Here is a 24,837-nt window from a genome sequence, read left to right as displayed (position 1 = left end):
CTGAGTTGAATGACTCAAATATGAGCAAAAGAGATAAGAGGAAAAAAGAATACAAGCTTGAAAATGTCAGAAAAATAATCATCTCTGAATCGAATATCCTTCCTATTCAAGTAATATCTTACTATTTATTTCTATGAAAATGTCATAAAAACCCTCAAGGTAGGGGAGGGGTGGACTGGCTTGCCTTACTTACTGAATATTACAATTACAAAGCAATAGTTTTGTTTTGGAGACTTTTCTCCTACCTAAAGTGTATCTTTTAGAGCATCAATTTCAGTATTTATTCATCAGGGGAAATATCACCTAGCAGGCAAGGATTGTCAAAGCTTAACATATTTTTTTTTCCAGTGGAATAGGACTTTTCCAGTGAAATCATAAGAATACTTTGAACAGTACAAATCTAGCCAAAGGATCTTCTTTCTTCTGTGGATAGAATTTAGAATTGTTTCATCTGGTGAAAGAAATATTTTCACTACAGAAAACTTTAATACATTAGGGCCAAAACCCAGCAAAATTCTTATCTGTTAATCATCATGAAATGTACAGGCTTGAAGAATATATGTATTCCTGTAAAATTGTGGTAATGAGATAATAGTACATAAATTATTATAGTTATACTTAACAAATGATCCTCCTTCACACCATCTCCTTATTGTGATGGAAGTTATTCGATAGAATAAGGGCCAACTGTGCCCTTCCAGTTTGTCATCTTTATCTTTGATTGATTCATCAGTAGGATCACTTTAAGTCCTTGAGGTGAATGCCGTTAATGAAAGGAGAGGAACTAATAGAGTGAGAATTTATAATCAGGTAAAATATAAAGGTTACAAAGGGCACTAACAGAGTAAGAATTTATAATCAGGTAAAATATAAAGGTCTTGGAGAAAAAAATAGAGGTTGATGTGTCAAAAATTGTTTTTTCTGTCTCTCCCAGGAGCAATCTATTCATTTTCCTTCCTTCTTCCCTGGAGCAACTTCACTCAACAAAATCACAGAGCAGAGCTTGTATAATGTCCATAATATAATTCAAGTTGCTGACATTTATTCTGATCCCAACATATTTTCATAAAACATACTTATTAAAGGGTTAGACTGTAAAGTAGATGGACCACAAAAGGTATGTGGAGAAGTGTCTCAAAGCTTTTGACACCACCACCATCACCACCACCATCATAGCTAGTGTATCAGTTGGTTCACTGCCAGTTTGCTCACCTCCAAGGTTTACATTCAATGACTTCGAGTAATTGTTGATGTAATTTGCTCTTTAAAAATCTGCTCTACATACTATTCATTATCATCTTCGTTATTATTATTAAGTTAATCTTCACTAGGGAAGATTCTTTCTTTCTGTCCCCAAGAAGTTAAGAAACAACTATTAGACTATGTAGATAACTTAATAGAAAATATAGTATTAGTCAAGAAAACAAAAAAAATCTTTGCTACTTACATATATAATGCTCACATAAGCTAATTCTTATAATTTATTGCTTTCCATTATTAGATATTTTTACTATTTTCTTGGCATACATGTATATCAGGAACTGTGCCAAACATTGTATAAATTGATCTAAATATTTCAATATCCCAGAAAGTGGAAAAACTGACCCTCAGAAATATTAGGTAACAAGGTCAGAGAGGTAGTGAACGTTTGAACTAGCATTAGAATCCAAGTTGCCTGTTGCATGAGTCTTGCCTCTTCCCACTATGTTTCACTGGCCCCTATATCTACAGCCCTTTTTGAATTCAAAGCAAATTTTGCATTACTGTTTTCTAATTAACAATAGGGATTTTAATAGATTCTTGAACATTGTAATTTTATATGACTCTTCCATATGCCTACATCCTTTTATATGTAGAAAAAGAAATTGATTTTCTAAAAATAATATTTTTTCTAGTAATTTAAAAATATGGCAGGTACAATATAAAGAAGACAAAGTTTTAATTAACAATTGGTAAATCCTCTGATGGAAAGCTGTTTTGGTACAAAGTAAATTAATTTTGTTATTAATAATTATTGGGAATTTAGAAAAAGGGAGAGTACTATTCTCTGCAAATGAAATTACCATCTATCATTACATTATTTGAAACCTGACTATTTCTAGGTAAGCATAAGGTCTTGGAGAGTGAGATTAACTCACACAAATACTCAGTTTACCCTTAAGAAAAAGATTTACTTATGATCTAATAAGGACATTTAGACCAAATGGTTTATTTTAATATTTGTACCTCATGGAAATTTGTCAAGTATTTTCAAAAATTATTATGGAGACTAAAATAATTGAATTTGTGATACCAGCTAACACAAGGGATTATGTGTAGTTTGTAAAAAAAAATGCATATATACATAAAATTATTTCAGGAAGTTTAAGTTTTCTTAGTTTTGCACTTACTAAATCCTCTGATCCAAAATTCTACAGAATAAGATGCATGTAAATAAGAGACAGGTTAGATTATGCATGATAAAGTGAACCTTCCATGTATAATGAGGTTAGATCAAACAGCCTTGTCTGATCAAAAATCACACAGTGATTTTGGCAAAATTAACATATTTCTCAACAAAATCTGCTATATTTGCCTAAATTTCTTTTTGAGAAAGTTCCTTTTAAAAATATGTAATGTTTGCCTCTATGTGATTCCATACTTTTGGTACAAAAATGATTTACTTAAGAAAAGTCATCTTTGAACTATTTATGAAGATCCCCAGTAATTCATTAATTTGTAGCCTAGAATTTAATTAACACATAATTAAACAGAATGTGTTAGAACTGGGGGAAAGAATGAACTTATCACCAGAAGCCCACATACTGATGTTTAAGGTTTTTTTTTAAAGATTATAAATCAAAGAACTATTTGTTTTTAATATTAGATAAAATTAAGTCTTTACAAGTACAAAAAAATACTGGGAACATGCTTGTACATCTACAGCTAAAACATTAACACAGGAAGCATATGGTTTAGTTGGATGAGAAATGGGAAAATATGCTTTCATAAGTTTAAACCTTCAAGTGTCAAATAAAAATCTGAATATTAATAAGAAAAGCATACCTAATGCTTATACTACATTTAAATTTAGCCATTAGCACAACAAAATGTTTACTACAATAAATTTGACAGTGTTTACATAAACTCCCAGACATACATTTGTATTAGCCACTGCAAAATGTTTAGCACCCTGTTTTCTTTCACTGTTTGCTACAACAAGAAGGTCAGGTAAAATCTCACACCAAAATGACACATATTGTATTCAAAAGTAATTTTAAAAAGCTTAACATTTATAATTGTTTCCATTATTTGAATTTAATTTGCCACTGTCTATATTAGAATAGGCATTCATCCTGAAAATATTTTAAATAACATTGTTTTAAGTATGTAACACATCAAAATGTTTTTATATGCCTTTGTGTTCATAGGTGGATTAAAATAGAAGTGTCATTAAAAAGAAAAGAAAGATAAAAATGAAGAATCAAATGCCAGTCACATTTTAATGCTTGCATTCAAATCGTGTATTTGAGGAAAATTTTGCTTAATTTTTTTTTTCAGACACAACATATATAGAACAATTTGAGTTAGGCTTAAAAATTCATTTCTAATTTGCTTTCTTACTCCTTTTTCAATTTGACTATCAGAGTGCAGACAGAAAGGTTATATTTCTATCATGTTTAATAAATCAAGTGAAAACATTGTACATAAATTATAAATAAGAAGTTATTTACCTGCATGGAAATCTATTCCCACAGCAAATGAAGTTCCTGATATAGGCATCAAAGCATCCATTTTGTCGCTTGGCTCCAGAGGTATTCCCCTGATTCCTTCATTAACAGAGTACATAAGAAATGACTCTATACCTAAATTGGAGAAAAAAATAATAAAATAGAAAGCTCAAAATGAATATTTAAAATTCAAATAATTTCTTCAGCACTATTTTTAACAATCTTAATTTCATGAAAATATTTCTTAGACTTTTTTTTTAAATTGTATATGATACTTCTGACTAGTTGAAAGATAGCTTAGTGGTTCTCAAAATTGAGTATACATCAGAATCTCCTGGAGGACTCATGAAAACACAGATTACTAGGCCCCATCCCTGGAAATCTGAATTTCTAAAAAGATCCCAGGCAGTGATGATGCTACTGGTCTGCAACCATACTTTCTTAAATACTGAGATAGAAAATTCTTGGAAACATACCTGACCTCAAAACCCACCCCCAATTCTCTAAAGCCTAATTATCTCTTTACTTCTATGCAAGATGATAAACTTTGATTGTAGATATGATTTTAGACAACTCTATCACTGTTATTTTTCAAATAGGGTTAGACTTGTTAAATCCTTTTGAACACTAAAAATACTAATACTTACTTTTTGCTAATATCTTGCTTTTCCAGCATAAAAATTATGTCCTAAAATAGCACATTATATACGCTACCAGACAATCTGCATGCTAATGTTTATGGATTTTTCTAATATATGAGAAAATGTTTTATATACATTTTCTTACTAAAACTAGAATGCCTGGTTTAGATATGTCTCCACCACTTCCTGTGTGACTTAGACAAGCTATTTAATCTCTCTGTGCCTCAGTTTCCTCATTTCTAAAATGAGAATGATGAGAGACCTAGTTTCACAAGGTTATTATAAGGATTAAGTGAATTATTATGTTTCAGGTACACAATGTCTGATACATATTAAGAGTCATATAAATATATGATTTAAAATAAGATGTATGAAGATATTTGGATACATATTTCTTATGTAAGATTGAAACTTTTTTTTAATAAAATTAAGCTATGATCACTGAATTGAAAGGTCATTCTAGAACCAGAGTTCTTTGGCACTAATAGAACTAGAGGCTATGAAACAAGAAATCAGAATATAAATTTCTTAGGTCCCAGTTCTTTTGTAGGGCTCTTCTCCCTGAATTAAGCAAATCTGAGACCTCACATCCTCTCTGCTACTTTCTCTTGGGTAGAATAAAATAAACCTAACTAAATTCAAATTGGATGATAATTGTAGCCAATCAACTACTGCTTTTTACTTCAACTTTTGCCTATTCAAGTTGAAGGCAGCTTCTACTGGATTTGGTTAAAGTTCTGATAATAACTACAGTACATGAAAATCACTAAAAAATTAGGAAGTTTTATAAAAACAATGATGCTTATGATACACTAAAATTTCTACATATGACACCAATCAGTTGTTTTAAACAAGCTAGTATTATCTGTTTCTAATTTTTAGCTGGTTTGGTTGCCCAAAAACTGTATGGAAGAAATAAATACATCAGAATTGAGATTTTTCAAGACCTTGTACCTTGACATGACATGCGGTTTTTTTGGAGATAATACCCCACTGTACACATGCAAGTCCTTGTAGTTTCGGATGTTGGTAAACAAAGCTGAGAGCATCCACCATTATTTAGTTGACAGGAATTGCTGCCTGCATAGGAAAACAAACAAAAGAAATGTAAAAATCAAGAATATCATAAAAGTAGAATATCACTCAATATCAGTAATTTGAAGAAATATTTATGCTCTTATTAATTTCTAAATGCCACTGTTTCATATTGGTTAGCATTATATTTTATTCTCTTGATTTATATGAAGTAGCAAATTATGATTGATGTTTGTTCTTCCAGAAAAGTAAATTGAGATCTACTACACAGCACAGTAATTAAAGACAACAGTACTATAATCAGTTTATAGTATAGATTTAACATGAATACAATTCATAGTTGCTAAGAGACTAGATCATAACTGTTCTCCCTGCAAAAGGAAATAATAATTATGTAACATGATAGAGATGTTAGCTAAAGCTACTGTGCTAATCGTATTGTAATACATAAATGTATCAAATCAATACATTATACATCTTAAAATTATACTGTTATAATGTCAATTATATCTCAATAAAAATAAACACAAAAATAAATCAATAAATACTTTTTAAAAAATTAAAAAGTAAATGGAGATACATGACAGGATTCATAGTCACAGAAAAGCAAGAGGAAATTGATTTGTCATAAATACTGTTGTAGACATTTGTGATATTTTAAGATCACAGAAACCAGGAATTCTTTTTGACTTCTAAATTTAACTTCAACTCTACAGTTACTTCCTTTTCAAGACTATTTTACCCAAATGTACCAAATAAATAGCTGTTAAATTATTTTACTAACTCAATTCTAAGATTATGCCATTAAAAGGAGGCATATATATGCATAGTTAATTAATTTTTAAAAGCAAGGAAATAAATTTTGCCATTCCTAGGAACATAGTTCTCCCAAAATGTATTTGAAACACACCCGCAAGAGTCATCTAATTAATTGGCATATTAATTCTCCTTATTTCTGTGCAGTAGCAATGACAAATATTAGTCAGGTAATCACAGGTAGGCATTCTACAAAGATGTTCCATTGAATTTACTAGTCCCAATGTGCTAATTAAAGCTGGTAGCATGAAGTTAAGTAATTTACAATCGTAACCAGCAAGTTCATTAAATATCCCATTTTTACAACATTTTTATTATTCTAGGACATGCAATGCCATTTACTGGATGTTCAAGCTCTGAGATAAAGTGCAATAAATCCAGTGAGAATTACAAAGCATAATGAAAGCTATATATCAATAGTGCTCTATGGAAAATTCAAAATACCAATGCAGCTCATTATTTCTCATCTCCTGAATTCAAGATAGTCTGATGGGATTTAATTGTTCAATTAAACCTGTCATGAGCTCTGTCATATATGAAGTGTGAAATATTCTAAACTTGGGAAACTTCTCTTCAGGAGGTCTACCACATTCTCTGCTGACTTCCTAGAGCTGCCAGTTCAGTCAATGCTGAACTCCACCTCACACAGGGCTACATACTAGGATTTGAGTTGCCCTAAACTTTTGAAATGATTACCTTTACCTCTTATACAAACTAATAAGGATTGACTGATTGTTGCCCCTTTTTCACAAGCTGACTTATATGCTAAGATGAAATTTCATATCTCTGCTTATTTGAATAGTGATACAATTACATTTATACATTTACAGTAATTCTATACTGACCATATACATATTTCATTTCATAGATAGCATGTGACTATATATTAACATCATGTGAATCTATAGATATACACATTTAGATACAAATTTATTTCAACTATCACTGAAGACTGAAAAGCTGGGAAGAGACTGATAATTGACACCTAGCTACAGGTTTGAAGAAACACCAAATGGAGGAAAGGACAAATAAGGAGATAGAAGTAAAGAAAACTGATTAGGGAAGAAAACAAATTTATTCAAAATAAGATATTGAGGGGGCAAATGACATAGATAATATCAAAAAATTATGTGAAAAAAGGAAAGGGAGCTTCTGGGATTGTGTGTTTTTAACAGAATTATAATAATAGCAGTATATATTGTACTTTATTTGTTTTTTGACAAATAGCAAAATTAGTCTCTCAACAATTATGTTGTACAAAAATACACATTTCATTTATCAATTGTTTTGTTGCTAAAGAAAAATTGAAAGTGAAAGAGAGAAAAGGGGAGTAAAATGAATGATTCATTATTTACAATAAGTATCTTTGCTTATTAAATAGAGATTTGATGTAAGGAAAACATTAGAGTGATATTAGAAAGTGATCATTTAGGTAGTGACTATCTAACAAGTTAAAATACAAGGTTTGCTTAATATTTCACAATGAGATTGATGTTCAAACTTCACGCCTCAATTTTTAGTGCAGCTAAAAAGTCCACTTGACTATCAAGAAGTTCAGCTTTCCAGTGATCTGTATGAAAAATGATAAAAGAAGTAGCTACCTGTACTTTGAGAGGTAGTAATATTAACACCTTAAATAGTCTTAAATTGCTCATGTTTCATGCGAATGAAGCTTTTAAGCTACCTGCCATGATTCTGTTAATGGAATTGTCTTTAATACAGATGCTTTTATCAGCATATTTATCTAGTAAAAATAGTATTTTCACTGCATTTTAAACTTAGTCATATTATACCATTAATTTCTAAGTGGTCGAGGTCCTTGCCAATTTAGTAACATGTTCCTAGTGTGTAGAGTACCCGACTATACCTATAGGAGCAAATCCTTAAATGAGGAAGGAAATCTTGTTAATGTGAGCAAAAATGTGAGCCAAATATAATATAAATTTCTCCTCCAAGAAACTTTACTGGAATTGTATCTAGAAAAGCTCAGTATGTTACTTTACAATTTCAAGAAAAGCATGTGCTGATTTCCATTTTTAAAAACTGAACACATATTTTTTTTAATGTTCTGTTTAGAAATCAGTATCTCTCTCCCTGTTGTATTTTCTAGTTTGGTGTGTTTTCAGATATAATCTTATTAAGTGTAGACTATAAACTGTATTTTATGATAGTACTGTAAACTTTTACACTTAACAAATATATTGTACTGAAATACACAAAAATATCATGATATTTTATTTATTGAGTACCAGTGTTTTGTTCCCAATTATTTAGTCTATTCTCCATGACTCGAATGGCAGTAAAATTATTTATTTTGACAGAAAATGTTCCATTACAGAGTTGCTAGGGAAAACAGTTTTTCCTTATCATGGACAAGGAGCAGAAAGTATCAGCGATCAAATACAAATATGTGCACAAGAGTTTGGGTATTGGTATCTTTTCAACCATGAAAGGAGCCTAGTAATCAGTTCAGATAGGTTTTTAAGCAGTTCTTCTCTCTTATTTTATTTTATTTTTTTGGCAAAAAATAAATGTTTCTTGCTGCTCCTGGCAAGATAGGATTCCAGACCCAAATTTGGCCCACGCTCTATACAGGGAAGGCAATCAAGAATCTGGTCTTCATTTTGTCTCTCCATGTGCAGGTACGGCTCTCAACTGGTATCTCCCATAAATCTTGCCTGCTTGATGGTTGTCACCTGTCTTCAGAATTAGAGATCCCCTAGGTTCACTGTTCTTATCTCTACTGCTCTGCTTTGGTCTACATGCCCAAATCCTTTAGATGAAAATCCCTTTAAATTTTCTTGCAATTTTTTCGTAAGAGTTCAAGTATATGAAGCTAAGGATTTTCATGGCAGAGACTGCAGTAAGAAAGCAGAACACAGAAATGGTTTTTTTTCTAGGCAGGTAGATCTGCTAATGTCATGGATCATGAAGCAAAAACTGAGAAAGGGTTAGCAGGTGTGGGGCTGTACTGGCTGGCATCTCTACTCTAACTGCCATGTGGGCAGTGTGACAAGTCCACCTATGTAAACCATCTGTTAGTTCTCTCACTCCATTTCACTGCACACCATTTGGACAAGCAAAAACAAAAAAGCAAAATGCTTAGAGCCAAACAGTGTAGTGCCTTTGGATATGAAATTCTTATGTTGACAAAATCCACTTGAAGTCCTCTAGTTCATTCAGTTTCTGGGTTTAATGATGCATTGCATATATTTTTCTGGGATTTTTTCTTATTCCTTATATTTTTTTCTTAATCACCGACAGGATAAGATCTCTTTGAAGACCTGACAAATTAAGATTCCTTGAGCAGCTTTGCTAATGTTCTGATAGCTCATTATATACCTTATGATGAAGGCATTTCTTCTACAATGTTTAGTAATGTATGCCTTTTTTTTCTTTTTGTTGGATGGAAAAATAGGAACCTTCAATTGTTGCATTGAGAAAATGATGTGAAAAAGAGAACATTGTATATTCAAAAGGCGGCACAAATTCATTGCAGTGTGACTTGCCTTGCTGTGCTTCTTTATCATACACTTTCATATGAACAACTCCAGAAGTCTTATTTCGTAGGACAGTGGGGTTTCTTCCATCTCTTTTGCTGCAGGTCCCCAGCTGAGCTAAGTTTTGGTCAGCCCACCACAGCTTCTTATCTGTAATAATGAGAAGATTTTTTTTAATGAAAAAGATAATCACCTTAATAAATAATAATAAACAGCTCTTACACTGTAGTACTTTCTGATTTCTTTTTGTTATTGTCACAAACTCTGTTTCTAAGGGAAATGGTAAAATCACTTTTTACTTTTAAAAATACAAACCATAATGACATTTTACTATTTAAATTTCCTTCTCTCTCCCCCATTAGAGATTCTTGTCTTTAACTTTTCTTAAAAAGAAAGTGATACAAATAAAAGCATATTTCAAATTAGTATGCAATACACATTTTATTGTTTATATATACTTAAGCATGATCATAATAATATTGTACTATATTTGTAAATGTATGGCAAAATCCAACAGAATATCTAAACAACAATTAAAAAGGTTGTTCTCTAATTTTTTGTTTAAAGTCTGAAAGCTTTTAATCCTTGGTACTCTCCATTACTGGATTCTTCACAATTACAGTGACTTCTTTATTCTTTGCACTTTATGCCCTTTTCTCTAAAATTTTACTAATGTACACTGTTAACTTGTATTCAGTTTGGTACTAGAGATTCTGCAATAAGCCACAGAAAAAAAAAATAACCCGGACCCTCAGTAAGTTGGTAGTACAAATTATAAACTTCTTACTATAGTATTTCAAACTGTCATAACAAAAGTATAAGGAAACTATTATCATTCCCATCTCACAGATGAAGAATCTGAGATTCAGAGAGATTAGTTTTCATAATCACATTTACATATTTGGTCTTTTTATCTCCCAAACTAGTGTTCTTTCTAGCACTCCATGCTGAGTGCACTGAAACTTTAAAAGCAATGTAATAATTTTAAAAAAGCTCATAATTTTAAAGATTTTGAACAACTTAGAGTTTTCAACAAAAATCTAATTAATGACAATTGGGACCACATCAATTTCTGCCTACAATTTAAAGGTTATTTAATTCTATGAACAAAATAATGAGTCTTTATCTTCAAGGTACAACTATTCTCATCAAATGCCAGGATAATTTTGTTGAGCGAATATCTAGTTTCAGATATCCCAGGAACAAAAATAATACGATCATCAATAATAATCATCCCTTACTAAATCTGATTTTGTGTAGTACACAGTTCTAAATACTGCAGATAGATTAATTCACTTAATCTTCATGATTCTACAAGGTAAGTATTACTGTTATTAAAACTATTTTTATAGTTAAGAACACTGAAGGAGAGATTAAATAGTTTTGACTTGACCATACAAATAATGGCCCCAGATTATAGACCAGGCACTGATTTCAGAGTCCATGGTGTTGATCTTATCCCTATTGTGTCTTCTTCCAAAAATGGACAGAGTTTAGTCTTCTCCCTCAAAATACTTATTGGTATAGAGCTTGAGGTGAAGTAGCCCATTCACTTCTGTTTTTATTTACACTCATGAATTTACATAAGAACAGAGAAGTTCCCTATGAAGAAAAGCGGCAAAAACTTTGACTGTAGAGACTATATCAAAAGGTGTACAGCACACTATGGTAGACTGAAGAAATGGGTTTCCTCTTTTTTTCTTTTACTGTGTCACTGTGATAGTAATACAGAAACCCAAAGCAGAATAAACCATCATGATAAACCAGAGAATGGGGAGGCATATAAACATGTAAAAGATGGATGTGGAGGAAAATGGGGAAAGGCAGACAAGTTTGCAACCTAGAAAGTAATTTTTCAAAAGGTTGCAAAGGAATGGAGGCCATCCCTCCCCACAGAACTCTGGATTCCCTAGATTTTGGCCTGTAAATAATAGAGCAGACGTACAAAGAAAGGTTAAAAATAGAAAGATCCAGTGAAGATACTTTTACAGGTAATATCACCTACCACCACCATGTACCCAACCCCTTTCCCTGAGTTTACATAGGACTAGTAGATGATAGAAAGTATCAATCAAATACATAACCATAGCTGCTTCTTAAAATATATTCAGTGAAGAGATTTGGAATATTAAGTGTGATGCCTGCAATAAAGTTCTCTTCATTCTGTTATTTGGGGGACCCATAGCCTGACCCTCTAGCTCCATCCTCAAGCAAAATCTGTAAGTCACAGTATCAAATGCCCTGTAGATATCTCAGTAAGAAATCAACTGAAAAGTAAGATATCAAATGAAAAGAGTTTTGCTTTCATAAAAGTCTAGGAAAGCCACAGTGCTTTGTTATACATAATGGGAAACCAAGGACCTCCAGTTCAATGAGAAAAGCTAGTAGAGTGAAAAGTAAACATAAACACTAAGATAAACACAAATTCAGAAAACATCTTTAAAAATCATCAAAGATATTCAAGTACATATCTCATTCTAGAAAAATTAAAGATGCTGTAAAAAGGAGCAAAGAAAAAATAAGAACACTTAGAACATTTTAAAACATCACTTTTCTAAGTAAAAATATTTTCCAGTAGAATGACTAGAAAATGTGATTGAGGAAGTCTTCCATAAAATAGAGGAAAAAGACAAACACACAATAAGAGAAAAGGAAACATAAGTAGGATATTACTTTAAAAAGTTCATAGCCAGATTCTCCACTGTCATGAATTAACAGAAAAATAAATGAATGAATAAAAACCAGTTTTACTTAAGAATGTCCTTGATTTACCAGTAAAAATTATTAACTTATTAAACCTTGACTCATCAGTATATGTGTTTTTAATATTCTGTGTGATAAAATAGTGAGCATAAAGCATTTCTGCTGCATGTTAAAGTTTGATTTTGGAAGAAATGTACTTACAAAATTGCTTAAGCTGCAAGAATAATTAGCTACTCTTTCAGAGCATATCACTTTTCTCTTGAAAGAGCAACTGACAATCTATGGCTATTAAGACTTTGGTATTTGGCAGACATTTTCTTAAAAAATAAATGACATACAAAACTGTTGGATGCTGACAATGTCCAACTTCAAGACTTAGGATAAAGGTAGAGTAAAACAGTGTGGTATTGTCAAAATAATACACAAATAGGTCAGTGGAACAGAATAGACAGCCCAGCAATAGGCACCCATTAATATAGTAAACTGACTTTTCAACAAAGGAGTAAAAGCAATTGTACAGTTATTCTGAAGAACAATTTGGTGGTTTCTCACAAAACTAAACAAACTGTTACCTTATGATCAGCAATTACATTCTTTGGTATTTTCCTAAATGTGTTAAAACCTTATGTCCACACAAACACTTGCACACAGAGTTTTATAGATTATTCATAATGGCAAAAACAGAGTAGACTAGAAAAAATAAATAAATAAGAAAAATACTTGACTCCTTAACTGCTAGAGGTAGCCAAGCTCTGGCATGGTTTCCATGTGGATTCTAAGGTTGTTTACCCAATGGCCATTCTCCTCCCTGTCAGCTCTGCTGTGGAAGAATAATTTCCACAGGCAATATTCAAAATGCTAAGCTGGCCCCTTTGAAGCCTCCTGAGCAATAGAGGTGGCTATGTAACCCAGTTCTGGGTGACAGTTTTAGGGCAGGAAGGGCTTTTAACAGTAGCATAAAACCATGCCCTGTCTCTATACCGTGTCTGAGGATGATTGATTGGATTCAGATGGGCTGGTACAGGGTTGCCAAGTAAACAGGAAAAGGGCACCACCCTCATGAAGACCATCATCAAAGACCCCTGTGCACACAAACATCCATGGGGACGTGGGCAATAGGCATCTCAGCGACAACAGGGAAACTGGGACAACAGGCATCCAGAAATAACTATTCTAGTTATTGCAGTCCTCCAAAAACATGTTTTTCATCACCTCTAATTCAAGCTCAAGATTCTTCAAGCTTCCTAAATATTTGCTGCCTCAGATTCAAAATTCTCTCTCAGGTTTTCGAATAATTACATAATCTCAATTGATTCCACCTATTGAGACTTCTTTCCAATTTCACTCTAGTATATGTATTCAATCCACTCTTACCACATCACAATATTCCTTAATCCATTTATGCCACAAATAGTGGGCATCTGTTATATTTGTAAAGTATTATGTAGATAGTGGAAAAATGACAGAAGATCTCTGCTTTTAGAGATACCACATTGCAGTGAGGGAGAAAGACAAGAAATAATAGAAAATACATAACTGAAATTCTTGCAAATCAACAGCAAAAAAAACAAATAACCTGATTGAAAATACGGAAAGGACTTAAATAAAAGTTTCTTGAAAGAAGGAATGCAAGTCACCAAAAGGCAAGTGAAAAGATGTTCAATACCACTAATCACCAGGAAAAAACAAATCAAAGCCACAATGAGATATCACTTCACAGCTCTTACGTAGTTGAAGAGAAAAAAAAAGAAAATAGTAATACTGGCAAAGATGTGGGAAGGTTGGAACTTCTGTACACTGTTGCTGGGAATATCAAATGGCAGAGCTGCTATAAAAAACAGTCTGGAGGTTCCTCAAAAAAAATGTAAAATAGAACTGTCTTATGATCCAGCAATCCATGTCCATATATTCAAAGGAATTGATGTCAGAATCTCAAAGAAACATTAACACTCCAATGTTCATTGCAGCGTAATTCACACTATTGTGAATAGTAAAGGTATGTAAAGTGCCCATCAAAAGATGAATGGATATGGAAAATGTGGTATGTACATAAAACGGAATATTGTTCATATTTATAAAGTAAAAGGAAATATTCAGATGGGGGTTTGTCTAATGGGGCACACAATAAATGTATGGGTGTAGGAGGAACTCAAAAATCTCTTATTTTCCTCTTAATTTTGCTGTGAACCTAAACTGTTGTAGTAAAATAAAGTCTTTAACAAAAGTAAAAGGAAATTTTGTCATATACAACAACATGGATGAACCTTGAGGACATCATGCTGAGTAAAATTAGCCAGTCATAAAAAGACAAATACTGTATGATTACACTTGCATGAGGTGTCTAAAATAGTCAAACTCATAGAAACAGAGCAGAATAGAGCTTGCCAGGGGCTGGAAGATAGGAAAAGGAGAGTTGCCATTCAAAAGGAATAAAGTTTCCATTATACAAAATGAATAAATTCTAGAAATCTGCTGTATCACCTATAAAGACAAACAAAATGAAAATCTAGACCTGCAATGGGAAGAGGCCAGATGCAAGTTCATCTGTGATGCAGAATTTCAGAATAGATGAGTAACTGAGAAGAACCTTAAGAACTGTAAAAATAGGGGATATATGACAATAAGAGGATTGTTTTAGTCTATGCAAGAAGCAGTTAGAACCCAGTGTGCACAGCCAAGAAAGCAGGATTGTGCAGTGTTAACAGTACTGTCTTGTGCAATTAAAAAGCTGTTAAGAGGGCAAATCCCATGTTAAGTGTTCTTATCACAATTTTAAAAATAAATAAATAAATAAATAAATGTACACTGCTACTAGTACTATGAAGAAAATAGGCACGGTTCCACTTTTTAAGTTGGTTTCCCCACCTTCCTCTGTTCATAATTCTACCCTACTCACCATTTATCACACAAGCATGTCTCCCACCCCCTGTGAAATATTTCAGACTAGCATGTGACACTCTGACTCTTCCTTCCCACTGATTCTGAGGCCTCTACAGACAAAACCACATGGCTTTATATTTAATTGTTTCTTTTTCCTTTCTTTTCACTGGCACTAATTTCGCCTCTTTATCCGAGATGAAAGCTCCTGGGAATGCTGTCTGTACTCCTTTGTATTATTCACAGTGCTTTGCATTCTTTTGAACTGTTCATGATGTAGAAATTCTCTAAATACCTGTGAAATGACTTGGGAAATAAATATCTCTAAAAATATCTCTGATAACAATCCACAACTCAGAAAACATTTAAATAAAGCCATCTCTCCCATTCCCTGCTGATATTATCTTTTAAAAATATCTCTTTTTAAATATTATCCTTTTTAAAGATACTGCTAACATAAAGAAAAACTTTTGTTTTTGACTGCATAACTATTACGTAAATCACATTTGTTTCCCTCACTTTTTTTTCTCAAACTGTTCCAAATAGAAAAGGAAGCCACTAAAATAAAAAATAGTAGTTGATTGAAAGCAGGTTATAACTGATGACTGATTTAATAGACAAAATGAAAGTCTAGACCTGAAATGGGGAGAGGGTAGATTCAAGTTAATTTGAACTGTAGAACTTCAGAATAGATCAGAAATTGACAACCTTAAGACCTCTAAAAATACAGAGAAATATGCAATTGAAAATAAGAGGACTGGTTTAGTCCATTTAAGCAGCAGTTAGAACCCGGTGTATATAACCAAGAAATCTGGCTAAAATCCAGGCTAATATTCCCGATATGAGAGATGAGGGGGTTTTCCTTTTGGGGCAAACTATCTGGCTCAGTGCTCTGAAGAAGCTGCTGATTACTGGGAGGTACTCTCATTCCTCAAGAGGCTCAGGGTAGCTATTTTTAATGATGCTACCATAACATAAGCCTTGATTACTGAATTCAGAACTTCCAGTCATCATGAGAAAGGTGAAGAGATGGCCAAGAAACACCAGATAATTGAAGACAGACTATGTCATAACCAAAAACGAAATTAAAAAAACAAAAAGCAAAAAACAGGAAAAATAAATTCTCAGAGGAAACAGAAGCAACAGAAAAAAAAGAAACTAAAACAAAATAAAAACAAATTAATATTCTCAGAGCTACAATATGAATCCAATTCTTGAAGCAAAAATACAATAGGAATCCAATTCTTGAAGTAAAAAAGGAATAGTTAAAGGATCCAAAATCCAAACTCTTAGATATAGCAAAACTATTATAGTTGAAATAGATTTTTTTGATAGCAAGTCTAAATTTGAGAAAATCCTCAAGGAAATAAGGAAGAAAGGAAGGAAACTAGAAACAGAAAACAAAAACACCATCTAAGTTACATGAGTTTAGAAAGAGATAATTGAGAAACAGAGGGAAAAACTCATTAGAAAAATTAATATTCTTTTTCAGAACTGAAGGAAAAAACAAAAGTTTCTAGAGTGAAAACTAGTTAACAATCAAAAAGATCCAACAGCAGAATAGACTGGACTTCTCAAATGCAACATTAAACTTGAGAAGACAAATTAAACATGCCTTGGGAGATCTAATACACAATTATTTCCGATCCCAATTTCCATTATCAATTGCTATGGCCTGAATGTTTGTATACCCTACCCTACCCCCAAACCCAATGAGATGGTATTAAGAGATGTGACCTTTGGGAGTTAATTAGATTATGCTGGTGGAGCTCCCAAAATGGGATTAGTGTGCCTATAAGAACAGAGCTAGCCCTCTCTTTCTGCTCTCTACCATGTTAGGACACAATGAGGATATGTCATTTGCAAATGAGAAAGCAGGCTCTCAGCAGTCATTGGATCTACTGACGCCCTGATCTTGAACTTCCCAGCTTCCACACTGTAAGAAATATATGTTTGCTGTTTGAGCCTTCCTGTCCATGGTAATTTGTTACAGCAGCCCAAACTGAGGCACCAGCTAATCAAATGTCACAGTAGAATACACATTTACAGACATTGCCTTGACCAATTTCCTTCATGAATAATACCCTTTCTCAGAAAGTTGCTAGAAGATGTACTTCACCAAAACGAGGGAATAAACTGATGGTATAAGAGATCTAGGAAACAGAGAAGATAGGCAAAAAGAATGCCAATTTCATGGTCACAGAGAGCCACAGATAGTCAATCTAGAGAGCAAGCTGTCCACAATGAAGCAGGAAATCAGAGAATTTCAGGAGAATGCATGTTGGGGAGAGGGCTCAATAGCACTGTATCTTTAGCTACCATATTATTAAGCCAATAAACAATATCTACAACTTCTTTAAAAACAAATCTATAAATATGGTAAAAATTATCAAAAGAAATAGCCCAAAGAGTTGAGATTGTGTCTACTGCCTGGGAAATTGGGAATGAGAAACAGTAGAGCATTCTCACTTGTGATTTCCATAAGTACATATAACCCTAATAGCTCCAAAATTTCTTTCTAATGCCTAAACATCCTCATAATCTTTAGGCCAAGTATCCAACTGTATAATAGGTATTTCTACCTGGGTCTCACAAAGTTACCACAAACTTTACATTATCAAATAAAATCCCTTTTATTTTTCCCATGTATGTTTCCTTTCCCATAAACTTATTATGGACTTAATGTTTGTATCACCACCACCCATTCATATGTTGAAATTCTAAACCCCAATGTGTGGTGCCTATGGAGGTGATTCGTTTGTAAGGTGGACAGTTCATGAATGGCATTAATTCCCTTATAAAAGACACCTCAGAGAGCTATCACCCTTTCTACCTTGCATCAGTGATAACCTAAGAACTGGCTAAGAACCAGGAAGTAGGTTCTCACCAGACACAGAATCTACTTGTGCCTTGATCTTCAACTTCCAACCTCCAGAACAATGGAAAAAAATGCTTGTTGTGTAAGCCAGCTAAGCTATGACGTTTTTGTTTGAGCGGCCTGAACTGATAGAAATAGCTTCTCACAGTGAATGACCCCATTTAGGTAAACACCAACCACTTATTTGTCCCTGCCCACATCCATGGCCTCTCCCAGGTGTCTTTCCAATCTGAGCAAGTGCATTTAACTCTTCACCTTATTATTTTAGGAATATTTTATTTCCTCCTTATTCTCACTGAAACTGCTTAGCTCAGCATCTTGTCACTTCTCATTCTCCTGTAACTGTTGAGGAAACACTAGAGGGATCTTTCCAAAATGCAAATATGAGCATGTCACTCTGTTTCTTAAAACTCTTCCCCTGACAACCCTGCATTATTGCTCAAAGCCCATCCATAATTTGATGCCTATTTAATTTTCCATCACCCTATCTGTTACTGCCCCCAATGCTCCATATTCTAGGTATACTGAATTGCAGTAAATTTTCAGTTTTCCAGGGATAGATTAAATATGCCATGGCAACAATATGAACAAAAATAATCAAAGGCAGCTTATTTGCAAAGAAAAATAATTAAAATTCACTATTGTGCATAAGAGAAATATCTACATATCAGAACAAGTATATTATTTATAATTATATAGGAAGCATTACATTTTTACACTGTATCCAATGCAAATCAGGAACGCCCTTCCACCTGGACAATCAGAGGTGGGTCTGTTGGTCTACAGCAGACTGTTAGCCTGTTAGCGAGCAGCTCTTGCAGTTTGTCTCAAGCCCTATACAAAAATCTGTTCCTTAAGGCTGTGATGTAACTAGAAATCTCTTTGCCCTGCCCACACTTGTTTTTTCTTGTTGTTTCTTGAACAGTGCATTTGGAGAGGGACAGTGAAGGTGGGATGGAGAACATTGCAGAACAAAGCCCAAAATGTTGCTTTGACCTTGAGCTGACAGATACGGTCGTAAACTCTTTCAATTCATTGTTTTGTTGAGAGGGGAGCCTCACTGAGAGCTGAGGGGGCAGTCTAGGGTTATAGGGAGAAAAATTTGAGAATGGCAGGTAATTTAATTTCCAAGTTGATGGCTTGACTGGGTTTCCAGCGAACTAATATTTGCGCACTGATGAAAAAGAGAATGACAGTGAGAGGGAGGAACTGGCTGACAAAAAAGAGGCAGCTCCAAAGAACTGCTTGCTGGGATGTTTAGAGAATAAAAAGAGGAGTTTGTTCAATTAAAACTGATGTTACCTAAGACTGTTGTCATTAGAAAAGGAAGTGGGGGAGGAAGGGGAGGAGAAAGAAATAAAGAATTACTCAGTTCAGATAACAGAGCAGACTATTTGAACATTTTAATTAAATGCATTTGTATTAAATATTCATCTTGTATCACAGTTGTGTTTAATTGTGTCTCAACTATGTTTTATCAGTGTCCTCCTTCCATTTTCTATTACCCCAGGTGATAGGTTAACATAGAGTTGATGGTATTTATAATGTCCCCAGTGGTGATTCCTAAACATTCCTGTGCCTTTTTGTATTTGCCTTCAGTTTCAATTCCCCGTCTGCCATCATCACCTCCACTGCCAGATCCACCTCTATTCCCATTATCTGAACAATGAATACATATGCAGATTTCCAGTCCCAGCTCAAACAGCATCTCTCTGTGGAAGCTTTGATTTCAGTCTCGGAAGTAGAGTGGTTCACCTATTCTTTGTGTTGTTCTGTGGTCTGTGTATAGTTCTATTGTAACGTTCATAACTCTACAGCACTTTGTTAATTTACATGTATGTCTCCTTGTTTAAAATATAAGACTCTTTAGGGTAGGAATTGTCTTTGATCTCTTATCCTCCACAAATGCACCCTGACAGTCACACAGATGGTTTTCAAGGCTACTTGAGAGTCACTACAGCAGGCAAGAGAACGTGGTTTGGAGTCACACACTCCTGCTTTGACACCTGGCCAGGACACTGTTGCTCTGGGTGATCCTGAATATCTTACTGGAACTCATGGAATCAGTCTCCACATCTGGCAAATGAGGATGTTTCTACCCTAAAGTATTAGCTGAGTGACTTTAATGTGAAGGGCAATAATTGGTAGCTATACTGGATAAATGAATGAATGAGTCAACAAAAAACTGAAATGTTTGTGTGAGTATACTGATTCTATTACATAAACAGTTCAAAAAAATATTTCTACCCACTATTAATAGGCATGTGTGTGGAATTACTTATTTTTTTCAAAATGATAGATGGGTTTGCACTCTTTTTCTATGATTTTATATTACTTCTGTTATGGCCAGTGAAGGGTAGCAGAAATATGCCACCCCAAAATATGCCTTTCTGGCGTAAGAATTATTTTGAGCTAATTCTGAAAAAACAGCAGCCCCAGGAGAAGCTCTGAAAATAGAGTAGATGTTACCCTTTTGTAAGGGATGTTTATGTTAGAAAGGCAACCTGCAGGAAGAGAAGTAATACTAGAGATAACTTTTCACCTGAGAGACTTACCGCATGGCAGGGCAGGAGCTGTTCACTACTGTTCACTAAGCATTTCCTCTTCTCACCTTCCTATGAATTGCCTTCTCCCCTCTGAAGACCCAGACTCCATCTCTTACCTTAGCTCAGTATGGTATATAAGCCTCAGTCTCTAGCTACCTTTTGAGTCTGTTTTTGTGGGGCTTCTGTACATACATGCATACATACAAATTACTTATTTCTCCTGTTAATCTGTCTTTTATTATAGGGAGTTCTCAGTCAAGGACATAGATGGGTAAACTATGAATTAATTTTTTCCCTTACATGAGTTAGACTGATTAGTTGGAGGCTGCTTGAGATTAATAGTATAATTCTTGACAATGGAAAAGAACAAAGCTGACTGCCTGTGGTATCATTCCAAAGGTAATCGCTGAGTCCAAGACATCTAAGATGACCTATCAGGGTAGGAAAAATAAAATATGAAAACTTCTATTTACATTTGTAACTGTTACAAACAAGTGAAGATTATTAATGTTCAAAGAAAACAACTTAATTATTTTTGACCTTTAGTGACACATTGTTGAAGAGAAAGGTTTAAGGGAATCATTTCCCCCTTTGTTAAGGGGGTCAAGTTTAAGCAAGGTGTAAAAAGAGTTAAGTTCATTGATGACTCTTAGGGTTTGGACTGAATTGTTTCCCCTCCAAATTCGTATGTTGAAGCCCTAAACCCCAATGTCACTGCATTTGGAGACAGGGTCTTTAAAGAGATAACAAAAGTAATATGAGATCATAATGGTGGGACCTTAATCCAATAGGACTGGTTTCTGTATAAGGAGAGATGACAAGGATGTGTGGACAGTAGAAAGTCCATATGAGGATACAGCATGAAGAAGGTGGTCAGCTACAAGCCAGGGAGGCCTGAGAAGAAATGTGCTGATACCGTGATCATCATGGACTTTCAGCCTCCAGAACTGTGAGAAAATAAATTCTATTGTTTAGACCACCCAGTCTATAATACTTTGTTAGGGCACCTCAGCTGCCTAATATACTACCCCGTATCTGCTAATTTAAGAGCAGAACATAATACTGGGGAAATTATTAAAAAGAGTCTGAGACCATTTGAAAGACCAGTCTGAGAATCATAACAGGAGCCACTGAGAGAAAACCCACCCTAAACTGGAGCAGATCTGAGCCTTACATCTAAAATGCATTTCAATTACCTACCTCCGAAGTATTTCCAAGACCTCTGCTCCTTCCATTCCACTGCTACCTGTTCTAGTCCAAGCTATCATAGTCTTCCACCTGAACTCCCTAACAGCCTCCTAAATTCTCTAGCTTCTTTTCTTGCCCTACCCACAAGTCCAGTCTTCACATAGTGTGACATAATCCTTTTAAAACATAACCTATACAATTTAGGGGAGAAAATCCCAGGGCAAAATACCTTGGAAACTGAATCAGTCAAAGGGAGAAATAAACTGGGAGAAACCCGTTTATTGTCTACAAGCAGTCACCTACTTCTGCTCTCCTGTGTCTCTCACCACCTGGCTGCAGAGGAAGGGACCCCAACCCAACCTCTCAGGTCCAGATAAGCCCTTGCTCCCCCTTTAACCACCTATTGATATGGAGATGGACTACTTCTTTCCACCCCTTGGAAACACCTGTTGATATGGAGATGCACTAAGGCCAGGCGAGAGATTCTGGAAATATTGCAATTTTACCCACAACCTATAACCCGAATTATAAAACTCCTGTTTCACCCTTCAAGTGGCTTTTAGAATAAGGCCCTCAGTCTTTATTACAGTGGGTAAGTACTCAGGCTCTCCCCACCTTGGCTTTCCTCTCTTCTGTAATAAAGCTCCTACCACTCTAGCCACATTAGCCATAACATGCCAAGCACATTTTGGCCATAAAGGCTTTTTATTTGCTATTTTCTCTGCCCGGAAAGCTCTCCCTTAGAAAGGCTAGGTCTGTCTTGTCATTTAAGGGTCAGCTCAAATAATACCTCCATGGTGAAGACTTCCTGGAAACTGTTTTATTTCACACCACTTTTCCCTATCTGACATCTTCATATATATTTATGCATTTACCATCTACCTCGACTCAATGCAAACTCTATGAAGACAGGGATTTGAGTTTCCATTTTCACCCCTATAGCTCCTGCTCCTTGAAAAGGCATAATCTAGATATATAATGTTGAATAAATGCTCATTATTCTAATTGAAATTCTGGTTCTAGAAATATTTGGGCTGGTGCTAGAAATATCTCCAATTCAGTCACTCTGATACTTAGAGCATGCTTTGGACAAAAGGGCTGTGCATGAATGAGAGAGAGATAAAGAATTAAAAAATTGATTACCTAAAATTCTCATGACCTGGGGCCTGGACAGTCTTATGGGTTTTTCTTTTTTACTTTTGTTTTTTATCCTAAATAAAGGGGATTCTAGAAAACAGATTTCCACTGTTTTGCAAGTAGCAATGGAGTCTTCAGATTCTGACACTGAGTTTCATCAGTGAACCTGGAGACAGGCAAGGAGTGCCCTTGTCCTGCTCCTTCTGTGACAGCCATTTTAAATAGTGACATTTCTCAGGCTGGGGGCCAGCTTTCTCTGAGGTAGTGAGGCACGGTTGGAAAGGGAATGCCTGAAGGTCAGCATTCAGATCTCGCTCAGGAAGTAGCCCTGGGTTCCTCTTGGAGATGACAAATACAAGGACAATCAATTTAAAATCAGAGTAAGCAGATGGCCACAACTGCACCCATTTTCTGTACTCTCTAGGGATGGTGGAGGTGGTAGTGTGCTGGGAGGCAAGTGACTATCTGTAGGCTAGCCTTAGGGCCCTGCCTGTGAAGTCAGGTAGTCTCTTTCCATGAGATAAACCAAGGTTTCATTTTCAAGATGAAAAATTTCATTCAGCTGTGATTTCAACCTCGGCTGTGCCAATCCACCATCCTCCTATATAAATAGTTTAAGAAAACAGCCTATAAGAGCAACACTTTTACCTTCCATCTAGCAGGTAATCAAACTAATCAAAGTTAATAAATAAAATTAATTAATTAAAACGGGTCTAATCATCTAAGGCAATTTCTAAGGGAAGTAGACATGAAAGATGAAGACTTCCTGGTACTCTCAGCAGGTTCAGAGATGGAATTACAGTAGTGTGACTATTAAATGAATGTAGCATTATTTTGTCATGGAAGGCTAGGTCACAGAAGGGGCCATAATGGACCATGAGTCTGTCAAAGCCAACTGTCCATGAATTCTTACTGCTGAGGTGGCTAGCACCGCCTTGTATCAGATTGACCTTCCAGGCCTGCCTGCATGCCTTAGGCATTCTGTGGTTTCCAGTCATGGATTTTGTGGAGATTCCTGTTCCATCTTGGAGTCACATGTATTTTTATAATACAGACTTCCTCCTATTCCTTGAGATAACCAGAATGAAGCTGCTCTCAGTTCTGGTGACCAGATCTAATACATAATAGTATACAGGTAATAGTAATCTCAGTAGACCTTGTCCTAAATTTATCTTTATTATTATGTTCAGATCTTGGTTTTTAGCTTTTTAGAAGGACTCAGAAAAATGGGAAACAGGCTTAGAAGGTGACAATTGTAACAAGAAAAGGTGTGAGAACCATGCCACATCAAATAAAATAAACTAGGTGTCTAACCAGACATCTCGAGTGAGAAGGGAGAACAGGGAAAAACAGACCTATTACCTTCATAGACTGACAGAATGTCTACGAGAACAAAAGACGATTAACAGTAAGGCCTTAAACATTTATAAACCATTTGGCCAAGAAGTGTTACATTTAAAACTCAGCTCTGCAAATAACTAGTTGTATGACTAGTTATTATAATACCTATAATTTCAAAAAATAGGAAAATACCTTTAAAAATGTAAATGTTTATGTAATATATAAAATGTATAAGTGTACAGTGGGATATTCTATAAACCTTAAAATGATATCATAGAAATGTTTATTGCCATGGAAAGCAATGTTTATGACATTAAAAGTGAAAGTTTATAATTTTTTAAAATATCATAAATTTTAACCTCTCTAAATAAAGTTTTAAACCACAGTTCTACAATAAAATTGATATCACTAAATGTTACTATTTTTTGCCCACTTTAAAAATAATTTACTATTTTAGCATTATGA

The 24,837-nt window shown here is 34.4% G+C and overlaps 1 protein-coding gene across 1 annotated transcript in view; it reads right to left on the bottom strand.

Annotated features, from left to right (window-relative positions):
• LRP1B (LDL receptor related protein 1B) overlaps window positions 1–24,837 on the bottom strand; it is a 1,911,502-nt gene that overhangs the window by 528,746 nt on the left and 1,357,919 nt on the right. The window contains exons 33-35 of the mRNA XM_057505633.1: window positions 9,708–9,852; window positions 5,306–5,427; window positions 3,714–3,845 (exon numbers count right to left, since the gene is read on the bottom strand). Of these exons, the coding sequence (XP_057361616.1) occupies window positions 3,714–3,845; window positions 5,306–5,427; window positions 9,708–9,852 (399 nt within the window). The remainder of the gene's footprint in view (window positions 1–3,713; window positions 3,846–5,305; window positions 5,428–9,707; window positions 9,853–24,837) is intronic.

The sequence above is a fragment of the Manis pentadactyla genome, chromosome 8, assembly GCF_030020395.1.
Source record: "Manis pentadactyla isolate mManPen7 chromosome 8, mManPen7.hap1, whole genome shotgun sequence".
In the NCBI taxonomy this organism is placed as follows: Eukaryota; Metazoa; Chordata; class Mammalia; order Pholidota; family Manidae; genus Manis; species Manis pentadactyla.
This window is presented reverse-complemented; position numbering and strand designations above follow the sequence as displayed.